Source organism: Hemitrygon akajei, chromosome 10 (assembly GCF_048418815.1).
Source record: "Hemitrygon akajei chromosome 10, sHemAka1.3, whole genome shotgun sequence".
In the NCBI taxonomy this organism is placed as follows: Eukaryota; Metazoa; Chordata; class Chondrichthyes; order Myliobatiformes; family Dasyatidae; genus Hemitrygon; species Hemitrygon akajei.
The window spans coordinates 51,585,518-51,604,200 of record NC_133133.1 but is presented as its reverse complement, the minus strand read 5'-3'; the positions used below and the strand labels follow the sequence as shown (position 1 = coordinate 51,604,200).

At 42.7% G+C, this 18,683-nt stretch overlaps 1 protein-coding gene across 1 annotated transcript in view; it reads right to left on the bottom strand.

Moving 5' to 3' along the window:
• The window catches only part of glod5 (glyoxalase domain containing 5), a 47,434-nt gene extending 34,165 nt beyond the window's left edge, over window positions 1-13,269 (bottom strand). The window contains exon 1 of the mRNA XM_073058278.1: window positions 13,141-13,269. Coding sequence (XP_072914379.1) covers window positions 13,141-13,200 — 60 coding nt within the window. The 5' untranslated portion in view covers window positions 13,201-13,269. The remainder of the gene's footprint in view (window positions 1-13,140) is intronic.
• Window positions 13,270-18,683: the final 5,414 nt, after the last annotated feature.

The window sequence follows — 18,683 nt, the reverse complement described above, 5'->3', positions numbered from 1 at the left end:
TGTATTTTTATTTTCAGAAACCCTTTGATACAGTGTTACACATGAAATTATTAAAACTAGAACACAAGGCTTGGATATGGCAAACTGGCATGGATCAAGGAGCACAGAAGTAAGAATAAATTGGAATGAGTGGGCACTGAAGGAAGTGACGGCTGTTTACAATTTATAGTGATTCAAATGTCACATGCCCATATGTTGATGATACAAAGCTGGATGATTGTGTGGATTTAGAGGAGAAATCAGAACTACTGCTGGGCCATTGCGACAGGGTAAGTGAATGAGGATGTGGCAGATGGAATGTTTAGTGGAAAAATATCAGATTGTCAAATTTGGTAGAAGAAAAAGGAGAAAGGTGAAGATTTTTATTTAAAAATGAGAGATTTAAAGTGTTGACATTCAGAGGGAATTGGATGTCCTCATTCTTGGGTCACTGAAACAGAACATTCAAGCATTTAGGAAAGTAAACAGCACGTTGGCCTTTATTTGAAGAGGGTTTGAACACGGGAGTAAAAACACCTTATGCAATTGGAATGTTGTGTACAGGTCTAGTCATCCCACCAAAGGAAAGGTACACTCGGGAAGGAAGGAAGAAAACAAACATTCACCAGTTTGAATCCTGGAATAGGGGGAGCTGGTGGTACTATGACAAGATATTGAGCAAACTAGGCTTTTACTCTCTGAGTGCAAAAGGCTTTGTTAGTGAAATATAATTAGGTCCTTGCTAGCAACAGACAGACCATTCACAGATCTGCATATTCACAAGATCAGCCTTGTATTACTGGAAGTAATGGAAAACATAGGCTGTTCCTCCAGAACCCTGTGCTCTGATCTCTCTGCTGTAAGATGCTTTGTGCTGGCAGATATTGAAATATCAAACAGGGCTGGAGCTGGTTCTGGGGGAAGCTCAGGGTGTTAGGAGCATGGCCCCAGGTGAGCCAGAACAGCTGAGGTCTGAAGCGAGTGTCTCTGGAGCTGGGGTAGGGGCACTAAGAAGTCAGCAATGCAGGAAATCTGTGACTGAAGCCAGAATCTAGTTTGCTGCAACTTAAATAGGAGTTACAAAAACAACCTGCTGAAAGAACTCAGTTGTTGAGCAGCATCTGTGGGGAGTGGCTGGGGGAAGGAAATTATCTATGCTTCGGGTTGAAACCCTGGGACTTTCGACTCACAATGCAGTCAATTCCTTTTCTCCCACTCTACCCCTTACAGTTCGACCCACTGAGCTCTTCCAGCAGATTGTTTGTTGCATCCAGGTTTTTGCTGTCTCCTGTGCATTCATTGTAATCACAACAAAACATTGCCTTTGAACACACCTGGCAGGAAGGGTGAACTCTGCTGATGAGATGAATTGTCCTGCTGGATTTTCATTCCCACCCTAAATGGAGATCAACAGTTTCTTGTGTCTCCTTATATCCACAATGGGTTTGACTGCTCCGTGTGAATGCAACCTCAGTGCTATTGCCAATACCCATTATGGTACCTATACTACTTTGCTAATGACAGGAAGCCCCTAGCCTTTGTGAATAATGAGGAGTTAGCACATACAGTACTGTGCGAAACACTTAGGCACATAGTTAGGAAAGGGGGAAGGGAGGGGGAGGGAGCAGGAAGCACAAAAGAGATATTCTGTAATGATCAATAAAGCAATTTTTGGAATCAAATAACCTTGTCTGGTGTCTCAGGATGAGTGTCCCTGCACCAACACCACTCCGGCACTCCTCTCTGCCACCAGTGTCACACCCTCCCGTGGCGTTCCACCCTCTCCATTTCCCAACATCCTTTACTCCTGCCAGATTTATAAACTCGCTCTACACTCAATGATGATGAGTACAGTACTGTGCAAAAATCTTAGGCACCCTAGCTGTATATATGTGCCTAAGACTTTTGCACAGTAATGTACAAAATCCTACAACACCTAACAGTGTAGATGTGGGGATGAAGATTCCCATGACAAGGATTTCTTGAACCAAAGGAAAAATGGGAGTGGACATCCAGGATAGAGATAAGAAAATAAATGTCTTCATCTGGAGGGTGAATGGCATATCGTGCTTTTCTTTCTCATATTCAGAAAGCAGTAGATAATTACCCAGTCCGAGAGCTGCAGATGCAAGCTGTAGCAGGAATTGCTTTAGTCAGAGGGTGGGGAATCTGTGGAATTCTTTGCCACAGGCAGCTATGGAGGTCAAGTTATTGGGTATATTTAAAACCAGGACGAACCAAAAGGGTCAGACCTGTTGTGCTCACAGATCTCAATTTTGCAGATGACATAGTCCTGCTCTCTGACCAGATGCAGGAAGCACACCCATCTACTGACAAAAGTGGAAATTGAGTGCAATAAAGTTGGACTTCACCTAAACGCTCAAAAGACAAAGTATATGCCGTTCAACTGCGACGAAGGTACTCTCAAGACCGTAAAGAATGATACCATTAAGAAGGTCTTAGACTTAAAGTACCTCGGGTCAAGAATGATGAGTTCGGAGAAGGACATAAAGATACGGAAGGTGCTAGCGTGGAGGGCTATGAACGACATGAAGGAAATCTGGAGGATGAACCTGACCAGAGGGCTCAAAAAGAGGATCTTCATAGCAGTCATAGAGTCCATTCTCACGTACGGATGCGAGACGTGGACATCTCACCAGGACCATGAGAAAGTCACTAGAAGGTTGCTATACTCGAATGCTCCGGATGGCTCTGATGTGAGTTGGCAACAGCACATGATGAATGTTAAGCTCTATGATGACCTAACGATGCTCACGACTAAAATCGAGGCGAGAAGCCTGCAACTAGCAGGGCACTGTCTACGCCACCCTGAGCTACCTGCCAGCCTAGTCATCACATGGGAGCCCAAGCGTGGGAGGGTGAACCCTGGGCGCCTTCCCAAGACTATGGTCAACACATTCCTAGAAGATAGTGGCACAGCTAATGTAGATGAACTGAACACACTGATAAGGCAGAGGGAGGAGTGGAGAGTCCGTCATCATGCCCGACGCCGGCCCCCTAGGCCTGAGTCAACGTAGTAGTAGTAAAGCGGAGGTTGATAGGTTTTGAGGTTCTGAGATAAAGACAGGAGAATGGGGTTGAGAGGGATAATAAATCAGCCACGATTGAACGGCAGAGTAGACTTAATGTACGAAATGGCCTAATTCTGCTCCTATGTAACATCATCATTATTGGAATGGCCACATTTGGAGTGGGCCAGTGTTAAAGTGGGAGCCTTTGGCTCAATGGGCTAAAATGGGAATGAGCAAGCACAGGCTGAGGTTCTAAGTAAGTTTCTAGTAAATTTTTTTCTCTCTTTTTGTCTATTAGTACACAGCTAGTGCACTGGAAATTGGTCCAGATTTAGTGGTATGTTTTGTGTGAGCTGTGGGTATCCTAGGAGACCTCCAGTCTCCCTTAACTACATCTGCACAAAATACACCCAAGCTGCAGCTCTTATAGACCATGTTAAGGAACTGGAGCTGCAGGTTGATGTCCTTCAGCTCATAACAGCTCATAAGCAGTTATAGATTGGGGCTACAGGGAAGTAGTCACCCTTAAGTTACAGGAAGCAGGTGCCTGACTGACTTATAGAAGAGGGAAGGGGATTAGGCAGCCAGTGAAGGTACCACTGTGGAAGTTCCCCTCAATAATAAGTATACCACTTTGCATAATGTTGGAGGGGGCAATTTACCGGAAGAAGTTGCAACGACTGAGTCTGGCTCTATGGCTCAGAAGGGAAGGGGGGAGAAGAGGAGTACAGCAATGATAGGGAATTCCATAGTCATACAGGAGAATCTGTGGATGTGAAAGGGACACCTGGTTGGTATTTTGCTTCGCAGGTGCCAGTGTCAGGGATGTCTTGGATCAGGTCAACAACATTCTCAAGGGGACAGTGAGCAGCTCGAAGGCGTGCTACATATTGCTACCCACAATATAGGTAGGAAAAGAGAGGAGGTCCTGAAAAGAGAGTTTAGAAAACGAGGTGGAAAACTGAAAAACAGAACTTCCAAGGTAGTAACCCCTGGATTGCTGCCTGTGCACATGCCAGTGAGTGTAAGAGAAGGATAATTTGGCAAATGAATGCATAGCTGAGAAATATGTGCGGGGAGAGGGGTATTAGATTTGTGGATCATTGGCATCTCTTCTGCGGAAGATATTGTTGTGTATTTAATATTTAAATAATATGTGAGTAATCTTGTATATATATTGGTTGATTAATCATTCTTGTTCGTTCATATATGTCAAACTCAAGGCCCGCGGGCCAAATCCGGCCCGCGGTGGAATTATCTTTGGCCCGCGAGATAATATCTAATTACTATTAAAGCTGGCCCCAGTAATCGAAGCGCCTATGACGTATGATATGGCTAATGCTGAGTTTATTCAGGTACCAGGTTTTCAGGGTTTTTAGTGTTTATTCGGCTTCCCTGGTTTATTTCCTGAATATCACTAATGAATAATTTTTTTTTCTATTAGAGCTGGCCTGCCGGTATATTGCATGCACCACTAATACTACAAATCCCACAATGCACTGCCAGTGCATTGCTCGCGCTTGCCTTACTCTCTCATCAGCATCCTTATGGCGCTAGTCACGTGTGGTCAACTTTCAGCTATCCCTCACCCCAAAAATGGCTGAACGAAAGGTGGACTTTGAAAACAGGGGTTTTCAAGGCAGGTGGGAGGCAGAGTATATGTTCGCAGATATAAAGGGCAAACCTGTTTGTCTTGTGTGCGGAGACGGTGTGGCTGTAATTAAAGAATATAACGTAAGACGACACTATGAAACGAAACACCACGACAAATACAAGCATCTGGACAAGAAACAGAAGCTCCAGAGGGTAGAAGAGTTGAAAAGAAGTCTGGCGTCACAGCAGGCTATGTTCACAAAAGCCAAAACACAAAGTGAGGCTGCTGTAAAGGCTAGTTTTATTGTGGCAGCAGAACCCGGCCCTTTACTGAGGGAGAATTTGTTAAAAACTGCATGATGAAAGTTTGCGACGTCATGTGCCCAGATAAAAGGCAAGCATTTTCAAATGTGAGCCTGAGCAGAAACACCGTTGCTGACCGTGTACGTGAGCTTGCCACCAATCTACAACAACAGCTGGTGGGGAAGGGAAGAGATTTCATCGCACATTCCCTTGCTGTGGGTGAGAGCAGGGACACTTCTGATACTGCCCAATTGTCAATTTTCATTCGTGGAGTGGACTCAAGTCTGTGTGTAACAGAGGAACTTTTGGGATTAAGATCAATGCATGGCACAACTACTGGAAAAGATCTCTTTGAAGAGGTATCTAGATGTGTAAATATAATGAGGCTGCCTTGGGATAAACTTGTGGGACTGACGACAGATAGAACGCCCGCGATGTGCGGTCAAAAGAGTGGATTGGTGGGCAGGATCCGGGAGAAGATGCGGGAGGAAAACAGCGCAGGTGAGCTGACAGCTTATCACTGCATCATACACCAGGAATCGTTGTGTGGCAAAGCCTTGAAAATGGAACATATAATGAGCACCATAACACGAGCAGTTAACTTCATAAGAGCCAAAGGTTTGAATCACCGCGAGTTCAAGTCGTTTCTGGAGGAGTTGGGTTCAGAATATAATGATTTGCCCTATCACATAGAGGTGCGATGGTTAAGCCAAGGAAAAGTGCTGAAAAGATGTTTCGAGTTGCGTGAGGAGATCTGTCAGTTCATGGAAAGCAAAGGGAAAGACACAACCAACAGAGCTCCGGGATAAAAAGTTGCTTTGTGAAATGGTGTTTCTGTGTGACATCACGAGCCATCTCAATGCGCTCAACCTGCAGCTTCAGGGGTGGGGTCGTGTGATCACAGACATGTACGCTGCAGTGTGGGCTTTTAAAACCAAGCTGCGCCTGTGGGAGACGCAGATGCAGCAAGAAAACTTGAGCCATTTTCCGTGTTGCCAAACTATGAAAGAGCAGGTTTCTACCGCAGTGTTCCCACGTGCAAAGTTTGCTGAAAAACTTAGCATACTTGGTGCCGACTTCACACGGCGATTTGCCGACTTTGAACCCCAAAAAAGCAGGTTTGAACTGCTCAGTAATCCATTTGCAGCTGACGTGGAAAGCGCACCAACCAACATACAAATGGAGCTGATTGAACTCCAATGTAGTGACACACTCAAGACAAAGTATGACTCGGTGGGCGTTGCACAGTTTCTACATTTCATTCCCGACACATTGCCCCAGCTGCGTACCCAAGCTGCTCAAATGCTCTCTATGTTTGGCAGCACATATCTGTGTGAACAACTGTTCTCTTTGATGAAGATAAACAAAACATCACACAGGAGTCGTCTTTCTGATGAACACCTTCACTCAATTCTGAGGATTTCCTCAGCTCAGAGCCTGACTCCAAACATTGATGAACTTGCATCCAAGATGAGATGCCAAGTAACTGGCTTAGACTAGTGTGAATCACAGAGTGTTGGCCTGTGGAAAAATGTTTTCATTAGAAATTACTCCGGAAAAGCTGCAAATAAAGCCATAAGAAATAAATGCAACTGATTTTTTATTTATTTAATGTTCAATGTTGTTTTTGTAGGCAATAACCTAAGCTTTGTTAGTTCCAGGTTAATATGTGTAATAAATTCATTTCAATAAGTTTTGCAATAAACACTGAACCAGTCCGGCCCTCGACTTGTACCCATTTTTTAATTTTGGCCCACTGTGTATTTGAGTTTGACACCCCTGGTTTACATAATTCATTACGGGTTACAGATACTGGTCAGTTGTGGAGAGCGCCCTCTTCTTTGTGGTGGCGTGTTGGGGAGGAAGCATTAAGAAGAGGGACGCCTCACGTCTTAATAAGCTGGTAAGGAAGGCGGGCTCTGTCGTGGGCAAAGTACTGGAGAGTATAACATCGGTAGCTGAGCGAAGGGCGCTGAGTAGGCTACGGTCAATTATGGAAAACTCTGAACATCCTCTACATAGCACCATCCAGAGACAGAGAAGCAGTTTCAGCGACAGGTTACTATCGATGCAATGCTCCTCAGACAGGATGAAGAGGTCAATACTCCCCAATGCCATTAGGTTCTACAATTCAACCGCCAGGACTTAAGAACTTTTTAAAAGCTATTATTAATGCTTTTTGAGATAGTGATTTAGATGCATATCATATTTTTTACTGAGTTAAGTATTGTATGTAATTAGTTTTGCTACAACAAGTGTATGGGACATTGGAAAAAAGTTGAATTTCCCCATGGGGATGAATAAAGTATCTATCTATCTATCTATATCTAAGAATATGCATCATCCCTCTACCACATGATACATATGTTCCTTGCTGGGAGTAAAGATGAAGCTAGACCTGCACTTTGTACTCCCATCGGTTCCTTTGAGTTACTTTAATGTTTCGAAGCTTGCAGAAAGAGAATGGTTACACCTGAACGCAAGGGGAACACTATCCTTATGGGCAGGGTTGCTAGAGCTGTTGGAGATGGTTTAAACTAATTTGCCAGGGGAATGGGAACCAGAGTGATCGAGCAGTTGGTATACCAATAGATGCATGCATGTGTAGTCAGACTGTGAGGAAGGACAGGCAGATGATAGGGCAAAATTGCAGTCAGTAGGATGAGTTTAAGTGTAAAATGGGGGATAACTCAAATGGGGTGACAAAAACTGGACTGAAAGTGTTAATATTTTTACGCACACAGTATACAGAATAAAGTAGATGATCAGGTAGTGCAGCTAGAAATTGTCAGGTATGATGTTGTCATCACTAAGTCGTGGCTGAAGGAAGTTGGGAGCTTAACATCCAAAGACACACGTTGTATTGAAAGGGCAGGCAGTCAGGCAGAGGGGGGTACTGAGGTTCTGTTGGTAAAAAATGAAATCAAATCCTTCGAAAGAAATGATGTAGGATCGAAAGATGTAGAATGTAAATGCAGATATAGGTACAAGGGTAAAAATACCTATTGGGAGCTATATATAGCCAGAAAGTGGGCTACAAACTACAATGGGAAGTAGAAAAGGAATGCAAAGAGGCATTGTATTGATAGTCATGGGGGATTTCAATAGATAGATAGATAGATAGATAGATACTTTATTCATCCCCATGGGGAAATTCAACTTTTTTCCAATGTCCCATACACTTGTTGTAGCAAAACTAATTACATACAATACTTAACTCAGTAAAAAAATATGATATGCATCTAAATCACTATCTCAAAAAGCATTAATAATAGCTTTTAAAAAAGTTCTTAAGTCCTGGCGGTAGAATTGTAAAGCCTAATGGCATTGGGGAGTATTGACCTCTTCATCCTGTCTGAGGAGCATTGCATCGATAGTAACCTGTCGCTGAAGCTGCTTCTCTGTCTCTGGATGGTGCTATGTAGAGGATGTTCAGAGTTTTCCATAATTGATCGTAGGCTACTCAGCAGCAGGTAGATTGTGAAAATGAGGTTGGTACTGGATCCCAAGAGAGTGGTTATTTGTAGAATGCCTTTGTGATAGCTTTTTAGAGTAGCTTGTGGTTGAACCCACTAGGGGAAAATCAACACACATAAAATGCTGGAGGACTCAGCAGGCCAGCCAGCACCTACTGAAAAAAGATCAGTGGACATTTCGAGCTGAGACCCTTCGGCAGGACTGCAGAAAAAAGCTGAGGTGTAGATTTAAAAGGTGGGGGGAAGGGAGAGAGAAACACAAGATGATAGGTGAAACCTGAAGGTGGAGGGATGAAGTAAACAGTTGGGAAGTTGATTAATGAAAGTGATACACGGCTGGAGAAGGGGGAGTCTGATAGAAGAGTACATGGAAGAAAGCAAAGGGGGAGGAGCAGCAGAGGGAAGCGATGGGCAGATAAGGCAAGCAGATAAGGTGAGAGGGAGAAAAGGGGATGGGGAGAGGTGAAAGCAAGGGGGGGATTACCATAAGTTCAAGAAATTGATGTCCATGTCATCAGGTTGGAGGCTACCCAGACAAAATAGAAGGTGTTGTTCCTCCAACTTAAGTGTGGCCTCATCACGACGGTGGAGGAGGCCATGGATAGCCATATTAGAATGGGATTGGAAAGTGGAATTAAAATGGGTGGCCATCGGAAGATCCTTCATTTTTTGGCAGACGGAGTGTAGGTGCTCGGCAAAGTGGTCTCCCAATCTACGTCAGCTCTCACTGATAAACAGCATGCCACACCGGGAGCACCGGACCTAGTACATGACCCCAACTAATGAACCAGATTTGATTAGGGAGCTTGAGGTAAAGAAACCCTTAGGAGACAGAGATCATAATATGACAGAATTCACCTGCAGTTCAAGAGGGAGAAGATAAAGCCAGATGTATGAATATTACAGTGGAATAAAGGAAATTACAAAGGCATGAGAAAGGAACTAGCCAAAGTTGCTTGGAAAGGGACACTAGCAGGAATGATGGCAGAATCCAGTTTCTGGGAGCAATTCATAAAGCACAGGATAGATGCATCTCAAAGATGAAGAAGTACTCTAAAAGGAGGATGAGGTAACCATGGTTGGCACAGTAAATCAAAGACAGCATAAAAGCAAAAGAGAGGGGACATAATATAGCAACAATTGGTGAGAAAGTAAAGGATTAGGAAGCTTTTAAAAACCAACAGAAGACAACTAAAAAGCATAAGGAAAGAAAAGATGAAATCTGAATGGAAGCTAGATAAATAATATAAAGAAAGATACAGGTTTCCCCCACTATTTGAAGGTAGAGCGTTCCTATGAAATGGTTCGTAAGCCGGAATGTCCTAAAGTGAAGAAGCAATTACCATTTATTTATATGGGAAAAATGTGTGAGAGTTTGCAGACCCAAAAAATAACCTACCAAATCATGCCAAATAACACATAAAACCGAAAATAACAGTAATATATAGTAAAAGCAGGAATGATCTGATAATACACAGCCTATATAATGTAGGAATACTTTTCTGTAATTATTGCAGCACTGTCCACTGCAGCGAAAATCTCACGAAATTGCTTCACGTTCAGTTCCTGGGCGACTTCACTTTTGGGCCGTTCGCTACTGCGTTCGGCTTCAATTGTTATCCTTTCCTCTTCATCAGCTCTTCATCTCTCAGTTCTTGGTCATGGGATGCCAAAACCTCTTCAACATCATCTTTGTCAACTTCCACAAACCCTTAGCCAAACTCACTATGTCCTTACTTTGTTCACCACGATCGAAACACTTAATTATGTCTAGTTTTACACTAAGTGTAACACCCTTACGTGCTCTTTTAGGCTTTTCCGATACCTTAGAATTCATCTTGCTAATAGATACACAAAATAAATCGACATAAAGCACAGATGCTCACAGACACGTGTTTAAGCAATGCCGGCTAGAATGCAGTTCCGGGGGAGGAGCTTGGCTGCTCGGCACGCGCGCTGTCTTTTTTCGTAACAGTGAAAACACCTTCTGTTAGCGAAAACAGGTAACTAATGTAGGTCTTTCGTAACAGCGAGTTGTCGTAAAATGAACATTCGAAAAACGGGGGACATCTGTACCAAACATTTCTTCAGATAAATAAAGAGAGCCGAGAGTAGATAGAGGACTGCTGGAAAATGATGCTGGAGAGAAAGTAAAGGGGAGACAAAGAAATGGTAGATGAACTTAATAAGTATTTTGCGTCAGTCTTAACTGTGGAAGACACTAGCATTATGCCAGAAATTCAAGAGTGTCAAGGGAAAAAGTGAGTGTCATTGCTATTACTAAGAGGAAGTTGCTTGGGAAGCTGAAAGGTCTGAAGGTAGGTAAGTCACCTGGTCCAGATGGACTACACACCAGGGTTCTAAAAGATAAAACTGAGGAGATTGTAGAGCCATTAGTAGTGATCATTCAACAATCACTTGATTCTGGAATGGTTCCAGAAGATTGGAAAGTTGCAAATGTCACTCCGCTCTTTAAGAAGGGAGGGAGGCTGTCATGAACCATCCAGACCAATGAGGGGCATCTTGATGCACCTGAATGTCATATTTAAAAATTTATTAGAGTTGTTTAATGGCCACTTTTATCATCAAGCTGTGACTGTGTTTTCATTATGTGAATATAGTTTCCTTCAGCTTTTCCTTCTTAAGTGATTAGTTTTTGATTTTGAGCTGCACAGGTCTCCTGTGTTTTATGTTCTGTTTGAGGTTATTCTGGACCCGTGCTCATCGCTGAGTCCTGGATTTGGGTTCTGTGTGACCTAGTGTTCTGTGCACTCAAATCCTGAGTAAGTGAGCTCCTAGTTTGATTACTCCTTGTAGTATCCCCCCAATTAATCCTCATCATTGATTTCTACTATCGAGTCCTGAGTTTACTCCGCACCTAGCTCTGCTCATCTGGAGATCTTTACAGTGGCAAAAGAGGTTGGCCCTCAACCAAAAGGAATTTATGGGCGAGTTAACCTCATTTCAGTCATTGGGATGAAGTTGGAGTACATTAATAAGGATGAAGTTTCAGTACTTGGAGGTACATGATAAAATAGGCCTAAGCATGGTTTCCTTGTGGGGAAATCTTGCCTGGAAAATCTGATGAAATGCTTGAAGGCAGGATAGACAAAGGAGAGCCAGTAGTTATTTTTTAACCTGGATTTTCAAAAGGCCCTTGACAAGGAGCTATACATGTGATTGCTTAACAAGATAAGAGCCCAGGATATTACAGGAAAGATACTAGCATGGAGAGAGCTCTGGCTGGTTGGCAGGAGGCAAAGAGTGAGAATAAAAGGGGACTTTTCTGGTTGGCTATCATGACTAGTGGTGTTCTGCAGGGGTCGGTGATGGGACTGCTTCTTTTCACATTTTAAGTGAATGGTTCGGATGACAGAATTGATGGCTTGGAGGTCAAGTTTCTGGACAACACGAAGATAGATGGAGGGGCACAGAGTGTTGAGGAAGCAGGGAGACTGCAGAACTTGGACTGGGAGAGGAGGTAATGAAGTAGCGGATGGAATATAGTGTAGTATAGTCATGCACTTTGCTAGAAAGAATAGAGGTGTACTGTAGACTATTTTCTAAATGGGGAGAAAATTCAAAATATTGGTGCATAGGGACTTGGGAGTCCTTGTGCGGGAATCCCTAATGTTTAACATGCAGGTTGAGTTGGTGGTAAAGAAGGCAAATTAAATAACAGCATTCATTTTGTGAGGACCAAAATATAAGAGCAAAGATGTAATGCTAAGTCTTTATAAGGTATTGGTCAGACCGAAATTGGAGTATTGTGAGCAGCTCTGGGCCTTTTATGTATGGAAAAATGAGCTGGCATTGGAGGAGGCCCAAAGGAGGTTCACAGGAATAATTCAGAGAATGAAAGGGTTAATGTAAGAGGAGCGTTTGATGGCTCTGGGCCTGTACTCGCTGGAGTTTAGAAGAATGGGAGGGGATGGGGGATCATTGAAAGCTATCAAAATTGAATGGCCTAGATAGAGTGGATGTGGAGAGGATGTTCCCTACAGTGAGTGCGTCTAGGACCAGTCGACACAGCCTTGGGATAGAGATAGGTCCATTTAGAACCTGGATGGGGAGGAATTTCTTTAGTCAGAGGCTAATGCATCTGTTGAATTTATTGCCGCACATGGCTGTAGAGGCCAAATCATTGAGTCTATTTAAAGTGGAAGGTTGCAGCTTCTTGATCAGTCAGTGAGTCAGAAGTTATGGGGAGAGGGGTAATAAATCAGACATGATTAAAGGGCCTAATTCTACTCCTATGTCTTATGGTCTTAAGCCGATTAGGTAACTCTATACATGAAAATTGAAAGCAGAAATAAGGTATCCTGACCTTTGAGCAAACCAGGATCAATATTCGTGTGGGAATGGGATAGAGGGAATTAAATCAAGGTTAAAAGCTTCAAGGCTGTGAGCTACTGTATGTAGAAGGATATGGAATGACGAGTTCTTTCCCGTGTTATAACCAGCACAACAAGCAGAATAACCCCCAGTCAAGTGCTTTTCATAGCATGATTCTGGAGAGCGTGGTCTGGAATCGCCCAAGGTACTCAGTGGAGCCTTGAACTTCACGAAGGAGACGACAGAACGACCACACACCTGGAATGAGACCGCACTCCTCGCAAATCAGTCCCGTAATCAGGCTCAGAACTGAGAATGGTTTCAAACCGAACCACTTCCACCGTGACCAGAGCCGTAAAACCACTCGATTCGCGACTTTCACAGCTTGAATATTTTTCCATATAATGTTGAAATAAAATTACCTGAGGATAAACGCCACAATAACGCAAAGCTGTAGGAAGGAGCCCTTTAAAAAGCGCCATGTTGATTGCTGAAGGACCGGAGATCGCCACCACTTCCTGGATTGGATTCGTACTACCGTATTCTCTGTACTATAACAACCCGAAAGAGTACAGTGACTACAACTACCTGGAAGAGTACAGTGGGGCCCGTGTCTTGAGTATACTTTTGCCCCAAATATCAATAAGCTCCAGGTTAAATAGCATTAGCAATAAAGTCTCTCTAGTATTTTGATTAACTTACAACACCCTCTTTGTTTCGTCAGTCATACGGTGAAACCGTTGACCCTTCATAACAAACACCTTTATTAATCAGTAATTAATATTCACGACTTCGCGCTTAAAGCATTTAAATAATTGATTTAATTTTATTTATTATATACTATATTATTAATATATACAAGAGAATAATTTAAACAAAGAACGTACATTGTAGAAAAACACCTAATATACAATTGGACACCCGCAAAACGCTGGGGGAATACAGTGCCGCGTCTTTGGAGGGATGCTTTACCTGCCCCCCCCCCCCCCCCCCGCTTTCTGCAGGGATTGTTCTTCCTGTGATTCCTTTGTCCGTTAGTCCTCCCCCACTTAATCTCCTTCCTGGTCCTTAACCCTGCCAGCAGCCTAATTGCTACACCTGTCCATTCACCACCTCCCTCACTTCCATTCAGGGCCCCAAACAGTCTTTCCAGGTGAGGCAATGCTTCACCTGTGAGTCTGCTGGGGTTGTCTATTGTGTCTGTTGCTCCCGATTCAGCCTCCCCTACTTCGGTGAGACCCATGGTAAGTTGGGGGACCACTTTGTCAAGCTGCTCTGCTCCATACACCAGAAGCAAAACTTCCCAGCAGCAAAACATTTTAATTCCCATTCTCTTTCCCGTTCCATCGTGTTGCTTGGTGGCCACCTCTTGTGCCAAAATGAAGCTATCCTCAAGGTGGAGGAGCAACACCTTATACTCTGTCTGGGTAGCCTCAAACCTGATGGCATGAACATTGATTTCTCCTTCTGGTAAATTTCTCCCCACTCCCTCTTCTATTACCTTTGGCCTCCAACATTTCACCTATCACCTCACTCGGGACCCTCCTCCTTCCCTTTCTCCTATGGTCTACTTTCCTCTCCTATTAGACTCATTCTTCTCCAGCCATTTATCTTTTCAGTCCACTTGGCTTCACTTATCACCTTCTAGCTATCCTCTTTCCCTCCTCCCACCTTTTTACTCTGACATCTTCCCCCTTCCTTTTCGGTCCTGAAGAAGGGTCTCAGCCCGTAATGCTGAGGTTTTTTTTTTCATTTCCATTGATGCTGCCTCACCTGCTGAGTTTCACCAGCTTTTTGTGTGTACTGCTTTGGATTTCCAGCATCTGCAGACTTTCCTGTGTTTATCTTTGGAGGGAAACCAATAGACAACATTTCAAGCCAAGACCCTTCCTCAGGACTGGAAGAATCAAGAAACAATTCAGTGATTCTCCATATATACGGTAATCTAATATAAATTAGATGCTTCTTTTTCCAGGTTTTTGAAGATGATAGAACTTCCTTGGGTCTAATGGTTGCATTCCTGTCTGAGTATCATGAATGGTGGTTCTGGAAATCAGGCATTTTGTATGCCAGTCAGCTGTGTTGAGGTTTCCAAGGCGTGTGACAACACAGTGGTAACGCATGCCCTGCAGGGTGCCCTATTGACAAATATATTAATATGAGTAACTGTTGGTGATGCTGATGGCTGGTCAAGCACTGTTGACTGGGCAGATAGTTAATCATCAATTTGATACCACTGTTGTCATTCCAGATCTTTCTGCAGGGTAGGAGAGTTAAAGACTAGGGGACATAGATTTAGAATGAGAGGGGGAAGGTTCAAAGAAACTGGAGGGGATACTTTTTCATGTAGAGGGTGGTGATTATATGGAATGAGCTGCCAGAGAAAGTGGTTGAGGCAGAAGCACCAGAATTGAGGGGTGTGGCTTACAGATAGATTGGCTGAATGCAGGACACTGGAACTGGATCAGTGGTAACCATGGTTGGCATGGACGTATTTGTATGGGTTGAAGGGCCTATATCTGCTGTATATTGCAGACTCTACAAGTCTATAACTAAAAGCCAGCTGACCTCTACCTTAACCCTGCACAGGTGAACCTGCCTCCCTCTCCATCAAGTTCTGTTTAAAAGGATTATCATTTCTTTGTAAGAGAGGTGCTAATAGATTTTCTCTGACTGCTGTTGCAATTCTCCACAGGTTCCATGTTTTTTTTTGGTATTCTTTGAATTTTTTGCAGTCTACTGAGACTAACGTGCCAAATGCTGATGGACTTTGTTATGGTGTTGAGATTCATGCACAATTGCTCCCAGGGATGGGGCAGTGGTAGGTATTTCCCTTAGATAAGCATTAAGGTGGACACAGAAGAGGAGGAGGAGAGGCAGATGGAAGCGGGGAGAAGGGTTAGTAAGTACTATCTTAGCAGGGTTTTCAGAGAACAATTTTTAACAAGAAGTTCAGGAAGGAATTGCATGTTAACTGCATTGTGGGAAGTGCAGCTTTACTGGTGTTACAAATGCTTCCATCCTGAGACAGGGTAGTAGATATGAGCTGAATATCTTTTACCGGCTATACCTCAGTAAGACAGTAATCTGTTGATTATCTGTGATAGTCTACAATCTCTTGTGAAAAGCCACAGCCATGATGGGAAAAAATGAAGATTGATCATGGTGAGCTGAGATTCCAATGCAGCGCTTAGCTACATCCGTTTATTCTAGATTGGAAGCTGGGCACGGAACACTGCATAATACTTGGAAGTGTATATGCTAGTAGAACAGTCCATTAGATAAATGCTGGAAAAAATAGACTACATCTGTGAAAAACCACAAGGAAAGTTGATGCTGGTCACCTCCACATTCCTTGCTACTGCATGCAGTCTACCAGCAGGAACTGTAGTTTGACCTTAGCAATTTTCCAAATGTTGACCCACTAAACTCGTAGCATGTAACCTCATCCATTGAGAAACTAGCTCATGTGCTATATCTGCTTCTAAAGCTACCTCAGTCTTTCTAGTGGGGATGCTCCCACAGTGCTGGGCAGTAAGTTCTAAAATTTAGACCCAGTGATAATGAAAAATATTTCCAAATCCACATGGTGTGAAGCTTGCTGAGAAACATCCAGTTGGTGATTTTCTCATGAACCCCCAAGCCTGTGATCAATAATTTGGGTGTAAGAGGAGCAATTGGAGTCATCCAGGTGGATAACTGCGGTAAATTTTGTTGATGGCAAATCTTTTAACCACAGTGCAAAGTTGTGGACAGAATGAATATTGATGGTGGTTGATAGGATGTTAATCAAGCAGACTGCTTTGTCCTGGATTGTGTTGAGAACTGTTGGAGCTGAAGATGTCTGGGCAAGTGGAAAATATTCCATCATCTCCTGACTTGTGTCTGGTAGATGTGGGTAAAATTTTGTGGTGATTCATCACAGGATACTCAGCTCTGGTCATTGCCTTTATTTAGCTGGTCCATTAGAGTTTATGGTCAAAGTTGACTACCAGGATGTTGATGGTAAGGGACTTGATAATAGCAATGCTAATGAATACCAAGGTGGGCAGTTCAGTGATCTTTTGTTGGATTTGTGCTCCTTGATGCCAAGGTTAACCAAATGCAATTTGATGCCAGGAGCATCGTTTTGTCCACACAAGAAATATGCTCATGAATAAGTTGCAATTATACAGTAGATGTGCCTAAAAAAAAAAACAATAATCTGGGATACTGTATATGTATTGTAACTGTCTCAGAGACAGGTTTCATTGAGATGTTTACCTGTTTTTGTCACAAATTCATGATTATTTTATCATAAAATATTTAATGTAAGGTTGGATTTAAGGACCAGAGTTTAGTGGGTCACGTGACCAGAGTTTAATGGTCACATGACCACAGTTTAATAAAGGCTTAACTGTGGTGTTATGGGTCAGAACCAACATGGAAGCAGAGTAAGACACGTGGCCCTAAAATAACCTTATTCTGCACATGGTCCAAGAGGCGCACACGGTAATTGTTTTACTTATTTATATATTCTGTACAGTGTTGTTGATGTGCCTGTATATGGACAGTGTGATATGTTTTTAGTGATTTATTTGATTTCAGCACACTTCTGTTGTGCTAACGTATTTGGGCCTGTTTATCAGCGGACACTAGCTTGAGAGACTTTAAAAGACTGAGAGATGTATGTTTCAAACCTTTTATGACCTTTATTTTCTTGTAGTTTTCATGGTGTCTACTGAAGAAAGAGAGAGAGAAATAAAATAAATCTTCAAGGACATCTGTATGTTACGTGGCTGTTATTTCATTGGACCGGTGCAGTTACATGTATTGTGTGACATGAGGGTTATATCATTAGAAGAAAAATAATTAGACAGATGAGGGTGTTGTGAGTCATATGAATATTAGGTATAAGCCACAATCAACAGGTATTGTAGCAGTATGACTAGGGTTTATTATGGAGTGGTGTGCGATGCTGATATTGTAAATGCTGGGGCTTTGGCCAAATATGTGATAGTAATTCATTTCCAGAAAACAACCAGCTCCATGAGATGACGTTGATTTCACCAGTCACCTCCAGATATGTTTACTAGACTTATAGACATTAAGGACCTTGGCCCTGCTCTCCACCGAAGACCACCAGAACAATAAGAGAATGTAAGTGCCTATGCTTCATATCATAGTTTGACTTGCTCCAATATGTCCACAGCTTTGGAATATCTTCTAGTAATGGCTGGCAGAAATTTGCTGATCCCCTTTAGGATGTGAAAGTGTTGTTTCAATCAGTGCTAGACAATTTGAATTAATATTAGTGATCCTCAAAGTCATACTCCAGCCTGTCATCAAAACACACAGCCTGTTATTCTTCCCTCACCAATACTAACACCTGGGACAACTGTGTGAGTCAAACATGTTGTCCTGGCACTGAAATTGGGTGGTTTTTAGTAGCAGTGACTTGAGTTCAACTGGAGGTATTGGAAAATATACTATGCATTAGCAGCATTCACTATATAACCACGACTACTGAGTATTTACTATGCATTTATTCATTTACTAGATACATTGTATTCTTAGGTATATACTATGGCATTTAAGAATCTCTGTATTATTAGCAGAAATACACTTAGCATTTAAGAACACCTGTGTATCATTAGCAGAAATGTGCTTAGCTGAAATGTACTCCATATATTATACAATAGAATGGCTTATGAAGAGATAATGGTGGCAGACAGGATGATACGAACAGGCAATGGAATGTTGAGGGAGGCTGACTGAGAAACAACCGTGGCCAGGAATGAGGCCCAAGATGTGAACTGGAAAGAAATAATGGTGGCGAATCGAGAGCTAGTCAAGAGCGATTGATTAGTTAATGTATAGATGATATGCATCTATAGAATGATTGGATATGTTAATGCAACTAAGATAAGAAGATTGCTATAAAGAATGCTATTTACAATGATCTGCGAGCAATCAGTGACTAGCT